The 17,112-nt window shown below is 43.6% G+C and overlaps 1 protein-coding gene across 2 annotated transcripts in view; it reads left to right on the forward strand.

Annotated features, from left to right (window-relative positions):
• Positions 1–15,634, forward strand: part of fkbp10a (FKBP prolyl isomerase 10a) — a 273,156-nt gene extending 257,522 nt beyond the window's left edge. For both annotated transcript variants that reach the window (XM_079829365.1, XM_079829366.1), the window contains one exon: positions 15,274–15,634. In XM_079829365.1, the coding sequence (XP_079685491.1) occupies positions 15,274–15,462 (189 nt within the window). In that variant the 3' untranslated portion in view covers positions 15,463–15,634. The remainder of the gene's footprint in view (positions 1–15,273) is intronic.
• Positions 15,635–17,112: the final 1,478 nt, after the last annotated feature.

The raw sequence follows: 17,112 nt of genomic DNA on the forward strand, positions 1-17,112 counted from the left end.
AATGTTAGGAAGACTATTCCAGAGTTTAGGTGCTAAATAGGAAAAGGATCGACCGCTTGCAGTTGATTTGGATATTCTCGGTATTATCAACTGACCAGAATTTTGAGACCGCAGTAGACGTGATGGATTATAATATGTTAAGAGCTCGCTAAAGTATTGGGGAGCTAAACCATTTAGTGCTTTGTAAGTAATAAGCAAGATTTTAAAATGTATGCAATGGTTAATAGGCAGCCAGTGCAGTGTTGACAGAACTGGGCTAATATGGTCATACTTTCTGGTTCTAGTAAGAACTCGAGCTGCTGCGTTTTGGACCAGCTGGAGTTTATTTATTAAGCGAGCAGGGCAACCACCCAGTAAAGCATTACAATAATCTAACCTTGAGGTCATGAATGCATGAACTAACTGTTCAGCATTTTGCATTGAGAGCATGTGCCGTAATTTAGATATATTTTTAAGATGGTAGAATGCAGTTTTACAGATGCTAGAAACGTGGCTTTCAAACGAAAGATTGGTTTCAAAGAGCACACCCAGGTTCCTCACTGACGACGAGGACTTGACATAGCAGCCATCAAGCGTTAGACAGTATTCTATGTTACTACTTGTGGAGCTTTTTTGTCCAATAATTAAAAATTCAGTTTTTTCTGAATTGAGTTGCAGGAAATTTTGCAGGAAATTACTGGTCATCCAATGTTTTATATCAGCTATGCATTCCGTTAATCTTGTGAATTGGTAAGTTTCTTCAGGGCGTGAAGAAATATTGAGCTGAGTATCGTCAGCATAACAATGAAAACGTCTCGGTTACGACTGTAATCTTAGTTCCCTGAATAGGATACGAGACGCTGCGTCACCGCTTTGGGAACGCCTCTGCGTGATTGCGTCGTGAAGGACGTATGTAATCAGTCCAATAGAGAGACGGAACGTCATGGGCGGGTGACGTCATAGACCCGGAACTATAAAGCATACCGGCAAACACACGCCTACAGCTTCTGAAATAGGATGAAACAAGGCGCTTGCGGGCATGCGGGGAGTATGGCAGGGTGACGCAGCGTCTCGTTCCCTATTCAGGGAACTAAGGTTACAGTCGTAACCGAGACGTTTTCATTGTAATGCTGATGATACTCAGCTCTATATTTCTTCACGCCCTGAAGAAACTTACCAATTCACAAGATAAACGGAATGCATAGCTGATATAAAACATTGGAAACAAACATCCTGCAGGGAATCGCCGCCAAAAATGCCCAAGAGGCAGCCATACTACTGGTGGAGTGGGCCCGGACAGCCGAAGGAGAAGGCTGCCCGGTCGCCACATAAGCAAGTGAGATAGCCTCGACTACCCAGTTGCTCACCCTCTGCTTCAAGACTGGACCCCCCCTCGAGGGAGGCCTGTAACAGCAGATAGTCTTCCTTGTCTGACGTCAGAAACGGAGGACAAGAGGCCTGCAGTGCTAAGGGTCTCACAGGATTAGTGGGAACCTAGGAACATGAACCAGCCTAGAATGTAGGGGGAGCAAATTCCAAGCACGAGGGTGCAACAGAGAGCAACTTCTCAGAAACTTCCTCGAGTAGCTCAAAGGGAGCCTCGGAAAGACCTAGAAGGACCCTAGAAGGTCCCAGGCCAGCACCCTGGTGCGTACTGCAGGTCTCAACCTCAAAGTGTCACGGAGGAAACGAGTAACCAGAGGGTGTGCCCCAAAGAAACACTACTCAAAGGAGTGTGGCAAGCTGCTAAGGCGGCCACGTACACCTTTAATGTGGAGGGAGCTAACCCAGCGGAGAACCTCTCCTGCAGGAACTCCAGCACCGCTTGCAGGGCAGTAAACTGTACCATAAGGTGAAGAGTCTCCACTTCAATGCGTACAGTTTCCTCGTGGAGGAGCTCTAGAGTCTAGAATGGTCTCAACAACCTCGGTTGAGAGACCAGAACTTATGAGCTGGGCCCCCTCAGAGGCCAAGCCCACAGTTTCCACAACTCTGGGCAAGGGTGTACGAAGACACTGCCCGCCTGAGAGAGAAGGTACCTCCTGAGCGGAATCTCCAGGGGAGAGCCGTCGAGGAGAGACATGATGTCCGAGAACCATACTAGGCCCGGCCAGAACGGGGCTACTCGCAGTAGACGAGCCCCGTCCCGGCGCACTCTCTCTAGAACTCCCGGAAGCAGAGCAATCAGGGGAAAAATAATAATAATAATTTGTTACATTTATATAGCGCTTTTCTAGGCACTCAAAGCGCTTTACATATAGAAGGGGGAATCTCCTCAACCACCACCAATGTGCAGCATCCACCTGGATGATGCGACGGCAGCCATATTGCGCCAGAATGCCCACCACACACCAGCTGATTTGTGGAGAGGAGACAGAGTGATGAAGCCAATCTGTATATGGGGATAATTAGGAGGCCATGATGGAGAGGGGTCAATGGGCAAATTTGGCCAGGATGGCGGGGTTACACCCCTACCCTTTATCGAAGGACATCCTGGGATTTTTAATGACCACAGAGAGTCAGGACCTCGGTTTAACGTCTCATCCGAAGGACGGAAAAATGTACAGGGGTAGCCTCGGCCACTCCTGTACCATAGCATCCAGTCCGAAAGGGAGCTAGGGAGAACCACAGACGACAATGAGAATTCTTGTGAGTGGCGAACAGGTCCAATTGAGCCCTGCCAAATCTCTCCCAAAGGAGCTCCACCACCTTGGTGTGGAGTCTCCACTCCCAGGGCCTCGGCCCCTGCCTCGACAGGATGTCTGCTTCCACATTCAACCGCCTAGGAATGTACATAGCCCTCACTGAGAGCAGTTTACCCTGGGGCCAGAGGAGAAAAGGTGCGCCAATTTGTATAACTGGCGAGACCTCAAACCCTCTGATGGTTGACGTAAGAGACCACCGATGTGCTGTCTGCGCAAACGAGCACATGATGGCCCCTGAGATATGGCAGGAAGTGCTTCAGAGCCTGAAACACTGCCAGCATTCTAGACAATTATGTGCCACGAATGACGGTGTTCCTGCCATAAGCCCTAGGCCGAGCAACCACTCATGGTCGCCCCCCAACCCGTAAGAGAGGCATCCGTGGTCAGAGATACTCGCTGACACGGTGCCCCCAGTAACGGGCCTTGGGCCAGGAACCAAGGATCCTTCCACATGACCAAGGTGCGGAGACACCGCCGCATAGCCTTGATCACCCGGAAGAGATTTCCCCTCGGGGAAACCCCGGTCCTGCCTGCCATAAGCCCTGCGCTGAGCGACCACTCATGGTCGCCCGCCAGCCCGTAAGGGAGGCATCCGTGCTCAGAGATACCCGCTGGCACGGTGCACCTAGTAAAGGGCTTAGGGCCAGAAACCGAGGATCCTCCCACATGACCAAGGAGCGGAGACATCGCCGCGAAACCTTGATCACCCGGAAGGGATTTCCCCTCGGGGAAAAACCTCTGGTTTTGAGCCACCACTGTAACGGTCTCATGTACAAAAGGCCACAACACTGGACGCTGCTGCCATCAGACCACAGTCTCTGAACTGTTGACAGTGAGCGGCTGGTCCAGCTTCACCCCTTTAAATACGTTATTCTCTGACTGGAAAAAGAACGCTCTTCTTGGAAGAGAGCCTCAGCCCTAACCTCCAAAATGCGTGAGAACGACATCTCGATGTCGAACCCTCAGGCGAGCTGACAGTGCCAGTCGCCGAAAAAATGAGAATGCGGATCCCCTGCATACACAAGGAGACTAACGCCGCGTCCACGCGCTTCGTGAACATGCGGGGTGAAAGTGCAAGACCGAAGGGAAGCCCCTGAAATTGGTGCGCTCTCCTCTAAAAGCGAACCTCAGGTACTTCCTGTGCTGCGGAAGGATAGAAACATGATATAAGCAGATCTATTGTGACAAACCAGTCCTTGGACCTGATTGAGACACGATGTATGAGTGTAAGCATCCTAATATATAGAACACACAGATCCCCTCACCGCCCTGGGCCCACTGGCGTCAGGGCTTCTTGGACACAGCCTTCCTTGAAATAATGATGGCCCTCAGAACCGTCTTAAATCTTGGGTAGCTGCGCCTGAGGGCGCCACCCACCGCCCCACCCTCTTGAGGGGGAGTACGGGTGATGACGCTCTGTTTCGCTGCGCCCAGTGTGAGGAGCTCGTACTCTGTGTCTGCTGCTCCCGCACCACAACAGATGAGACATGGCGTTACGCACCCAGGTCTTCCAGCAGGTCAGCTTAGCATGCATGAAGCCATAGTGAGCAGGCATGCGGCAGCCTGACCCGCTGCCGAGTATGCTTTGCCCACCAGGACTGCTTATAATTACCGTATATACGCAGTAAATTAAGTAATATAAATGCAGAAGATGCTCTTAAAGGCTTGGTAGGCAAAGTCGGGGCTTAATGGCCGATGCCGAATCCGGAGAGAGATGGCTCACAAGCGTCTCCTCCACCCTCGGCACCGAACCATATTATCATGTCTCATCAGACCCGTAATATTATTCTATACACTGATGTGGGGGCTGGAACGCTCCCATAATCTCGACACCTCGTTGTGGAGATTAAAGAGCGACGGCAAGCCCCGCTATGGAGGCTGAATAGTAGGCACAAAGAAAGCGGCCATAAGCCTGCTTTAACTGAGGCGCGCTCCTGATTAAATATATACACATAAGATATAATGAATATATACCATAATATTTAACTGCTTATTCACCACCTCCAACTCCTCTCTTGCAAGGGATTGAAGTGGCGAGTCTTCACATCCGCCTGCATTGATACTGCAGATATCAACCTCCTAATTTACTGTTAGAGCTAGATAACTGCAGCATCGCGGCCGCCCCCCGGGCGGGAGAAACCGCAGCGTGGGCTCCCGAAACCAGAGAGGAAGTACCGGACCTGCCAGATGAAGGCAGAGAAAGGGATGAACCCGTCTCTAACCCCTCTGACAGGACCATAAGCGATCCCCGCGACACAAGCCGCCGCCGCTGCCACGACAGCAGCGGTGCTCATGGCGCGGGAAACGCGTGCGCCGCGGCGCCTTCCTCGAAGAGCGCCCGGCGGGATAGCAACACCATAGCGAGCCCCGCGACACAAACCGCCGCCGCTTCCTCGACATCAGCGGGGCTCATGCCGCGGGAAACGCGAGCCACGGCGTCCTCGTCGAAGAACGCCCGGCGGGATAGCACATTCCTAGAGGTAGCGCCTCACAATACTCACAACCGGCCCCCTCGAGAGCCGACTGAGCGTGTTGCTACCAAACAAACAAACAACTCACATCCAGTGTGTACCCCCACTCATAATGTAAGTTAGCTAGAGCAGGGAGGAACACACTTTCTGTACTGCTGTCCGTACTCGCCGTCCTGACCGAGTCCGGACCGCCTTACTATCCACTGTGAGGCTCAAAGCATTTTACTCCAACATCCTCTACCGTTCACCGACCGCCATCACCGATCTCTCACCGCTACCGATCACGACCACCGTCACCGATCTCTCCCCGCTACCGGTCCCGACCACAATCACCGATCTCCGCTACCGGTCACCGTCGAAGACAAGGTGCTCAAACAGCACAAGGTCCGTGTCGTTTAAACTTGATCAGTGTCTTTTATGTATCAGTATGTGTTGCAAACTTGTTATATGAAAACAAAAAAGTCTGAACCCAGACACAAACATAGAGCTGACAAGGATAATGTTACATAGCGAGCTTGTTGAAGACAACAGAAGCTGTAGGCGTGTGTTTGCCGGTATGCTTTATAGTTCCGGGTCTATGACGTCACCCGCCCATGACGTTCCGTCTCTCTATTGGACTGATTACATACGTGCTTCACGACGCAATCACGCAGAGGCGTTCCCAAAGCGGTGACGCAGCTCGAGTTCCCTTGAAAGGGAACTAACGCCACGCTTCCTAATGATATCTCCCAGTGGTAGCATGTACAGGGTGAAGAGCAGCAGTCCTAGCACTGAGCCCTGCGGTACTCAATACTGAACTTGTGATCGGTGTGACATCTCTTCATTTACTGCTACAAACTGATAACGGTCACATAGGTATGATTTAAACCATGACAAAGCAATTCCACTAATACCTACATCATTTTTGAGTCTATTCAAAAGAATTTTGTGGTTGATAGTATCAAATGCAGCGCTAAGATCGAGTAACACTAATAGAGAGATACAGCCACGATCAGATGATAAGAGTAAGTCATTTGTAACTCTGATGAGAGCAGTCTCAGTACTATGATACGGTCTAAATCCTGACTGGAAATCCTCACAGATACCATTTCTTTCTAAAAAGGAACATAATTGGGAAGACACTGCCTTTTCAAGTATTTTTGACAGAAGGGGTAGATTTGAGATTGGTCTATAATTGACTAATTCTGTAGGATCAAGTTGCGTTTTTTTAATAAGTGGTTTAATAATAGCCAACTTAAACGTTTTCGGTACATATCCTAATGACAGATGAATTAATGATATTAAGAAGAGGATCTATGACCTCTGGTAGCATCTCTTTTAATAGCCTAGTCGGTATAGGGTCGAGTATACATGTTGTTGATTTTGATGATTTAACGAGTTTAGCCAATTCTTCTTCTCCTATAGCAGTGAATGAGTGTAATTTTTCCTCAGTGACACTACAATGCTCTGTCTGATGTGATACTGTAGTAGACAGCTGCATGGTTAAAATTTTCTTCCTAATATTATCAATCTTACATGTAAAGAAGTTCATAAAGTCATTACTGCTGTGCTGTTTACAAACATCAGAAGTTAAAGCTTTATTTTTGGTTAATTTAGTCACTGTATCGAATAAATACCTAGGGTTGTGTTTGTTTTCTTCCAAGAGAGTCGAGAAATAAGCAGATCTAGCAGTTTTTACAGCCTTTCTGTATGCGATCATGTGCTCTTTCCACGAAGTACGAAAGACGTCTAGTTTTGTTTTCTTCCAGCTGCGCTCCATTTTTCTGGCTGCTGTTTTAAGGACCCGAGTGTGCTCGTTGTACCACAGCGTTGGACTATTTTCTTTAATCTTCTTTAAGCGCAGGGGAGCAACTGTGTCTAAAGTATTGGAAAAGAGAGAGTCAATAGTTTCTGTTGCAACATCGAGTTCTTCTAAGCTATCTGGGATGCTGGGGAGATGATAATGATGAGGAAGATTATTTAAAAAGCAATCTTTAGTGGCGGCAGTGATTGTCCTGCCATTTTTGAAGCGAGGGGACGGTTTTGCAGCCTTAGCTAAATTAAGTATACATGATACTAGGTAATGATCTGAGATGTCATCGCTCTGCTGCAGAATTTCAACGTTATCAACATTTATTCCATGTGACAATATTAGGTCTAAAGTATGATTATGACGATGAGTGGGTCCTGACACGTGTTGCCTAACTCCAATAGAGTTTAGAATGTCTTTAAATGCTAATCCCAATGAATCTTTTTCGTTGTCTACATGGATATTAAAATCACCAACAATTAGTAATTTATCTACGGCCAGTACTAACTCTGATAGAAAATCAGCAAATTCTTTGATAAAGTCTGTATAATGCCCTGGTGGCCTGTATACAGTAGCTAACACAAATTTTAAACGGGGTTTATCAGGTACACTACATAACGTTACATAAAGCACCAAAACTTCGAAGGAATTATATTTGAAACTAGACTTCTGACTAATACTGAAGATATTATTATAAATTACAGCAACCCCTCCCCCTTTACCTTTCAGACGCGGCTCATGTTTATAACAATAATCTTGGGGGGTGGACTCATTTAAAGTAATGTAGTCGTCAGGTTTTAGCCAGGTTTCTGTCAAACACACCACATCTAAATTATTATCTGTAATGATATCATTAACAATAAGCGCTTTTGGGGAAAGGGATCGAATATTCAGCAACCCAAGCTTTATCAATTGTTCATCTGTATTATATCTGTTGTTTATTTTTTGGACATCAATTACATTTTTACTGTTGAATGGTTTTGATGTTTTTTTGTATTTACTAATTCGGGGAACAGACACAGTCTCTATATGATAATATCTAGGTGAAAGAGTCTCTATGTGCTGGGATTTATCTGACTCCGGTGACGTGAGACAGCTAGCAGACGGTCGGTTTAGCCAGTTTGTCTGCTTCCTGACCTGGGCCCTAGTGAGTTGTAGTGTCTTAGGGTTATATATATATATTTAAATTAAAAATTAGCTCAATAGGGAATTATGGGTATTAATATTTAGGGATTTATGATTAATCATAATGGGTTATAATCTAATCACAAATCTCCAAAATCACCCAAAAGGGAAATACCTAACCTCTGTATTTTATGCAATATATAATATATATATGGTTAACAACAAATTATTGCAATTAACTACAAATATATCTATATTAAATAATCACAGAATAACCTAGGGAGCTGATTCAAAATTCCTCTCCGTTCCGTTTAAAGAACGAGCGGAGATTCTTTATCCACTCACCAGGTCTATTCTTTCTACCCAATTTTCGGGAAGTTTATCCCTCTGGCCACAAAGGACAAACTTTCCGAGTTATGGTATTAATTAAAGCATTCAACAATGCTTATAAGAGCTCGTAGCTTAGATCTGACATTAAAGGGACTCGTGTTCCGTGAGCAAAACAATGACAATCAAAACGTGAATATCATGGTTTTAATAAAGACTAATACTACGATTACATATGACTACATAAAGAATACATGTATTTACAGAATAGTGGAAAGTAAAGAGGAGGATGAGGGGGAAGGGAAAGGAAGGAGGGTATGATCGTGTCCGATCCGACACCTTCCCAGACATAACCATTGGAGCCAGCAAGAACTATATCACCTTAAACAGGGGTACAATCTTAAAACGCATCTAAATTTCGGTAGAATTGATACTTGCATGGTTTCTTGGTGTTGTGTAAAGCAAGATGCGTGCGTTGGCGTTTCTCAGAGTGTTCGTGCGCTGAAGCGCTCTCTCCGTTTGGTTCTTCCGGAGCTTCGTTGGTCCGCGGGAGTTTTAAAGGTGTTTGGGAAGGGAGCGTCTTGGAAGGGAAAGTTCATCTCGTCCAGCTGAGTTCCTCGTCTGGTGGAACGCGCCGCTGACTGCGTCGCGGAGCACGTCGATCTTCAAAGGAAACAACAGCTTGGCTGGACCGCGCCGGCTCGCAGGTCGAAGCCCGCGAGCCGCGCTGATGAGATGGGAGGAAAAGGAAATTTGTCTCGTCGGGGTCCTTGCAAGTTGACTGAGCAACAATGTGTGGGTGTTTCTGTCCTTTAAAGTCCATTAACTACGCCCATTTTCCCTGAGACGACCAATCGTTGGTGTGAATTTCAGGCGGGAGAGACTTTCTTTGTTCGGACTTTATTACTCAATGGAATGTTCTTGCTGGAATCCAGAATTAGTAAAGTTTCACTCCAAAGACCTAACCATACTAGTGGTACATCTCATAATCATATACTTTGTACCATTGACTAAGACAGAGAAAAAGGAACATTTAGACATCAGACATGCCTTGGTTTATAGACATGAAGGCAGTGCATCTTCTATACAGAGCAATTTGGAGCGTTTAAGATAGCTCTTACATCACGCAAGCATAAGAAATATAGGGAGCATGCATACACTTAAGAAATCATCATATATGTAATTTCTGGGATAGTTTAATTAAAGGCTAAATAGAGGGGAATGCTTGTGTGTGTGTGTGTGTGTGTGTGTGTGTGTGTGTGTGTGTGTGTGTGTGTGTGTGTGTGTGTGTGTGTGTGTGTGTGTGTGTGTGTGTGTGTGTGTGTGTGTGTGTGTGTGTGTGTGTGTGTGTGTGTGTGTGTGTTGTGTGTGTTTGTGTTAGAGTCAACTAGGGGTGGGCGATATCTCGATATTTAAAATATATCGAGATATTTTTTAAACACGATATGGATTTTGACATATCGTATATATCGATATATTGTTTATATTTAATTCTGATTCCGCCACTTTGCTTGTTTGCCTTCTCTGTGCTGTGCTCGCGCCCGCTCGCTCGCCCCCCGCCTCCTTGCTTTTGTTCCCCCTCCCCTCGCGTGTTGTCATGGCGGCGTCCGCAACCAGCTCGGAGGCTACAGAACTCGTCTTAAAAACAACTGGCTCCATTATATGGTGATACTTCGGTTTTAAGGCGTCGGACGAACAGCAGACAGATGTCTACTGCCATGAATGCCGACAGTTGGTTCTCAAACACTTGATCCAAGATACAGTTTACCTAGGCAGCATTACTTTGCGAGACAAGAACTCCCGCGACTGTACACTACGGAGAGAGAGCGGATTGCTTGCTGGAGAAGGTTACTTACTATGCCCTTGATTTGAGTTGTTTTATTTTTGAATGAAAATTCATTATTTGCATGCGTTTTAAAGCCTTGCGCGTAGGGCACCATGCGCTTTCCCGAGCGCGCGCACTAAAAGCCTGGCAAACAAGTGATTACTGGACTAAATCTTACTGCGCTAATACTGTCAAATACTCACAAGGTTAACATAACACAGTCGGTTGTCTAAAGTGAAAGTAAAATCGGCGTGTGTCTGTATATTAGATGCGTGAAAGTCTTAAATTGACAGCAGGGCAGCCAGTGAACACGCTGCCGCTTGTCCTTAAAGGGACAGTTCACCTCTAAAATGATGTCATTATTTACTCACTCTAATGTTGTTCCAAACCTGTATTAATTTCTTCTGTTGAACACAAACAGCTGATGGTAGTGATTGACATTCATATTATTATTTCCTACAATGGGGACCAGCAACTGTTTGGTTTCCAATATTCTTCAAAATATATGTTATGTCCAACAGAAGAAAGAACTTTATTCAGGTTTAAAACAACTTGAGCGTGCGTAATCAATGACAGAATTTTAATTTGAGTGAACTATTCCTTTAGTGGTTAATAAAATAACAAGACAAAGACAAAATCACTCACGGCTCTTGACTGAAAAACTAATACAGTAGCTTTAATAAGAATCAGTGTATATTTTATAGGGAAGTCTATGTAGTGTTTTATTTTTACATTTACATTACATTTACATTCATACATTACACAGCTCTGAGCTGCCAGTGTAAATCTTTATAAATATATATTTATTTTATATTATACAGTACACTAGGAATGTGTACAAGGTTTTTTAAAAGTAAAGTTTTAAGTTTAACTAAGGTTTTTCAAGTCTTTTAAGTAAAATAAAGAAAGAGTTTGCAATAAAAAAATAGTATTTTTTCCTCCTTAAGCTCTTGCGGTTCGGCTAAGAATAGAATAGCAAAAATCTGATGCGACTAGCCATCAGAACCAAACCGAACCGAAAACCGTGGTAAAAAAAAAAAGGTATGTATTGAACTGTGGACTAACTGTATTGTTGCATCCCTACTTTGTTCCTACATGAACTGCCTACCTATTTGCATTTCAATAAAAAAAAGACTGTGTGGTATTTGGCATATTTGTTTTTGCAGTAGTTTTTGGGGGGTTATTTTTCCTGTAAAGATATCGAGATATATATCGTATATCGAGATATAGCAAAATATATCGAGATATATTTTTTGCTCCATATCGCCCAGCCCTAGAGTCAACCCCCCATGGCCCCTCCAGACTGAAGGGTGAGGGAACTGTTCTGGCTGATTAAAATCTGATTGAAGTTCAGAAAGGGCCATCGCTAGTATCTTCTGGTCATCTTCTAGCTGGCCATTAAACAGTCGGAGGTGCCATTTGACTCAGACCCGCCGGAGCCAGTGGGGCAGAAATTTAATTTATATGCAGAGCTGTTTGGAGGAAAGCATCTCTGATCACTTTGATCCTAGTTGAGAGACACTCCAGACGCTACAGAGTCAAGGTTTAGCTCTAAGACTATGTGCCAAATTACTAGAGAGAAGAGCGGAACCACCCCAGGAGGGATGGATGCCATCCTTCTTCAACAGGTCAGGTCTGCCCCAAAAACTTTTCCAATTGTCTATGAATCCTATATGTTATTTTGCGGATACCACTTAGACAACCAGCCATTGAGTGATGATAGTCTGCCTAACTATCTCATCACTCCTTTTTACAGGGAGCGGTCCAGAACAATAAACAGCCTCTGACATCGTACTAGCGAGTTCACACACCTCTTTAATGTTAATTTTGGTGATCTCCGACTGGCGAAGTCGAACATCATTAGTGCCGACGTGAATAATAATCTTAGAGAATTTACGATTAGCTTTAGCCAGCACTTTTAAATTTGCTTTGATGTCAGGCGCTCTGGCTCCCGGTAAACATGTGACTATGGTGGCTGGTGTCTCTATTTTCACGTTCCGTGTAATAGAATCACCAATGATTAGGGCACTTTCAACAGGATACTCAGTGGGTGCTTCACTGAGAGGGGAGAACCTGTTTGATGTTCTAACCGGAACAGAAAAGTGATTTTTTGATCTGCGACTATGCCGTCTTACTGTCACCCAGTTTCCCTGCTGCGGGGGCCCTGCAGCCGGAACCGAAGAATGTACAGAGTTCACTAAGCTATTCGCATCCAAATCAGTATCTAAAGCTGTTACATCCTCACTACTCTCAGATAAAGTATGGATGCGTGTTTCTAATTCTGAAATCTTCTCCGTCAGCCTAACTATATCTCCTTACATTTATCACATGTGAAGCCCTGTTCGCCAACGGAGAAGCCTATACTAAACATACAGCATGTGGTGCAAGTAAGAATGACAGGAGATGACATGACTTACTGTGTTTGTTGATTAATCAAACTTACCACAATTGTTTGCTGGACACTATTTACTAATCCAACTAATGAACTGAACAGGAGACCCGGGTGCAGAGATGACAAGCTAACAGGCTAGCGAAATGCTAACGTGTGATGGTGATTTAGATTAAAAGCCAGCGATGTCAAATTTAACGTGATAGGCAATATTTAAACAATGTATGGTGATGAGTAAGTTATATTTAGCAGTAGAACAAAGAAGATATATCAAAATAGAGATTCAAACGCAAGCAAGGCTGTACAGAGCTACACACAGGCAGGAGGCAAACAGGCAGACAGGAGCAATCGATCAGGACTCAGGACACTCAGAATCAGTGTGTGAACTGATGACATCACCGTTTTCTCCAGAATGGCTAGACGGCTGAATAAAATTATGCTCCATTATTTTCCTGTTTAACACTGTAAAGCTGCTTTGAAACAATCTGCATTGTTAAAAGCGCTATATAAAAAAAGTTGACTTGACTTGACTTGATGTAGTGTCCAATTCTCACTGTCCAATGTGAGAATGCCCACCAAACTTAGCCGTCTATGGCGTCCGTCCTGACCGAGTCCGGACCGCCTTACTATCCACAGTGAGGCTCAAAGCATTTTACTCCAACATCCGCTACCGTTCACCGACCACCATCACCGATCTCTCACCGCTACCGATCACCGACCACCGTCACCGATCTCTCTCCGCTACCAGTCCCGACCACCGTCACCGATCTCCGCTACCGGTCACCGTCGAAGACAAGGTGCTCAAACAGCACAAGGTCCATGTCGTTTAAACTTGATCAGTCTTTTTCTCATACAGAGGTGGGGTTTTTGACTAATTTTTGGCACACATTTAAGTCGTTTTGCATGCGCGTTTTTGACGTGCTGTTTCCTCTTGACTTAAAAAAAATAAAAATAAAAAATAATAAACTTTCAAGAGTGTGAACTTAAAGTCGGATATGCCAATCCATTTATTAAGATAACAAAAAAATAAAACAATAAACTTAACTGTCAGTCTCCATGATTAGCCCACACGCCGTTTCACGGTCAAAAACCATATACCTTGCTGTGCGCCACACCTGCAGTAATTAGCCCCCGTCTTAAGAAGGCTTGTGGGAGATCACAGTGCCACCCATGCCAATATACAGAATGGCTCCAACAGCGCGTCTCGGTCTCATATGAACATCTCTCTGACGCACAACAGAAACATGAACTAAAATACAGCGAATACTGGACGCGCCTACTTTAAAAAGTCAACATTCCGATTATTTGACGTTAAATGCATTATATAAGTCACTTTGGAATAAATCACGGCATGTTTCATGAAAAAAAAAACGTGACTTTACAGTATGGAAAATACGGTAGGATATAACAAATTATTTTGCAGACCCCTTGCACTTTCCTGGACTAAAACTGCTGGTCTACACAGACGAAAGCCCTGTCTAGGCCCCGCCCCGGTACGGGTTGTGTCGAGCCATTCGTTAGTCTGGTTGTTTGATGAGAAAAATATGAAATGTAGCTGCAATAAACGCGTTAAGAATCCGTAGGCTACAGCTGTAGCAGCGAAATTTGCAAAAGTCGAAATTTCGTTTTTCAACTTTCAATATTAAATCAAAAATCGACTGAACGAATGCTACACGGATTCATCCAACTCTAATTATATTCATAGTACATATTCACCTGTAAAATTCTGTTTATAGTAATAGCCATCTGTTTATATTCAGTACATATCTATCTGTAAATTATTTTTATAGTAATAACCATCTGTATATTATATTCATAGTACATATTCACCTGTAAAATTCTATTTATAGTAATAGCCATCTCTATAGGGAGATGGGCTCGTGGGCAGTCGTGGCCTAATGGTTAGAGAGTCGGACTTGTAACCGGAAGGTTGCGGGTTCGAGTCTCAGGTCCGGCAGGAATTGTCGGTGGGAGGAGTGAATAACCAGCTCTCTCCTCCACCCTCAATACCACGACTGAGGTGAGACCCTTGAGCAATGCACCGAACCCCCAACTGCTCCCCGGGCGCCGCAGCAATATGGCTGCCCACTGCTCTGGGTGTGTGTTCACGGTGTGTGTGTGTGTGTGTGTTCACTACTGTGTGTGTGCACTTGGATGGGTTAAATGCAGAGCACAAATTCCAAGTATGGGTCACCATACTTGGCCACACGTCACTTCACTATACATATGTTTAGGACATATCCATGTCCTGCATTTATGCAACCATTGTATATCCTGCACTTGCTGCTATTGCACTTCTGGTTAGACCTAAACTGCATTTCGTTGCCTTGTACCTGTACTTGTGTAATGACAATAAAGGTGAATCTAATCTAATCTAAAAGCCAATACAAAAGGAAACGATAATGCGGGGCAAGAAGTTGGAAAGAGCTCTTTTTAATAATAATTTACAGTATTTACTAATGTAAGGACTCACATGAGAGGTGACCAAAGCAAAAAGATAATCAAAACAAGACATGCCTAACTCACGTTTACCCTCTACACTGACTTGCAAGACAAAAAAAAAAAAAAAAAACACCTGAGAAAGTCTTCAATGATGCCTAACTAAACTGCACTCTGCAGCAAAAACTGATTACCAATTGATTTTTGTTCTTTTTTTTTTGCAGTTTTCAGCATTCATTATGCTACAGGTGGCTGAAGGCAGAGGCCGCATCCATCCAGGAATAGACAGTGACACTATCCTAAAGGAAATGTTCAAAATTCAAGATCGCAACACAGACGGCAAGATAACTGAAGATGAACTGAACACCATAGTAAATGAGGAAGAGGAAGTGCCTAAACATGAGGAGTTGTAAGGCCAACTAGAGAATGGGGTCTTTAGAAAGACTTGTTTTTTGAAATATCAGGTTTTTGTGTAATTCAATTGTAATTGGCTGAATAAATCAACCTTGGTGCAGGGAATACATAGGTAATGTGTAATGTTCCAATTACATAAATTGCACTATAAAAGATGAAAAGATTTATTTCAGCATGGTTTATTTAATTGATATGCTTGTTTATTGTATTTAATTGTGCTATTGCTATGTATTTGTATATATATATATATATATATATTAAATAAAATGTTTAATTAGGGTAGTTAAGTATGTAAAGGTTAGGCTAGTAAGTAAGTAACATTTTATTTATATAGCACATTTAAAGCTGCAATGCACAAAGTGCTTTGCACAATATATCACAATCATTAATACATTCATGAAGAGATACACAATATATAAAACAAACAAAATGTAATAAAAATATAAAATACACAAACCCTAAAACACCACAAAAAGTCATCACAAAATACTAAAAGCACATTTAAACAAATTATACACATTCCGCGGATCTAATGTCCACTGGCAAACTATTCCATAACTTTGGAGCCCTTACTGCAAATGTTCTGTCTCCTTTAGTCTTATATTTGGTTCTAGGAACAGCCAGCAATTTGTTTAAAAGAAGATCTAAGACACCTCAGTGTTTCATAAGGTCTCAAAAGCTCAGCTAAATACATAGGTGCCAAACCATTTAATGCTTTGTATGTCAACAACAAAATCTTAAAATCATTCCTAAAATAAACTACCCAGTGTAAATAAGCTAAAATAACTTTAAATAACTTTGTTTGTGTCAATAGTCTGGCCATAGCCTTCTGTACTAATTATAAATGTGATAAAGTCTGATGATTTGTAGAAGAAGAAACGACATAATCAACATGGGATTAAATTAAAGCATGAAGAAGCTTTTCTGTATCATTAAAACCGCCTCACCTTTCCTAACTTATAAAAACAAGACTGATCCAACTTCTTAATATGATATTCAAAAATAAGGTGTCAAAATAAACACACATTTCTAACTAGAGCTAGCTCAATCTGATTTTTACTCAACCTCTGACCAATTATTACAACTTCAGTTTTAACAGTGTTTAACTGCAGAAAGTTTGAAGCCATGCTTTTTTTATATATATATAGGTTAAACATGCTTGAAGGACATCTAAACTAGTCAGATCCTTGGAACTCAAATATTAAAATAACTGTAGGTCATCTGCATAGCAGTGAAAATTTATATTATGTTTTTGAATTACAGAGCCAAGAGGAAGCATTTAAATGGAAAACAGAATTGGTCCCAACAGGGAACCCTGCAGAACACCACAGTTAATTTCTGAACAGTGGGATACTTCATCTCCAACTGACACTGACAAATGTTCTATTTGACAAAAAAGAAACAAACCAATCCAACGCCCTCCCCCAAAACGAAAGGTCTCGGTTACGTATGGTAACCCTCGTTCCCTGAAGGAGGGAACGGAGACGTACGTCAGATGTCACCGACGAATTGGGATCACTTCAGGGAGCCCCTATCAGCTTCGAGATATAGAGAACGGGCCAATGGGCCATTGGCGTGCGAGATTTGCATCTCGCGCTCCACCGCGGGTATAAACAAGAAGCGAGAGCAGCCGAACTATTGACTCGGCC

Source organism: Gobio gobio (genome assembly GCF_949357685.1).
Source record: "Gobio gobio genome assembly, chromosome: 11".
Taxonomy (NCBI): domain Eukaryota; kingdom Metazoa; phylum Chordata; class Actinopteri; order Cypriniformes; family Gobionidae; genus Gobio; species Gobio gobio.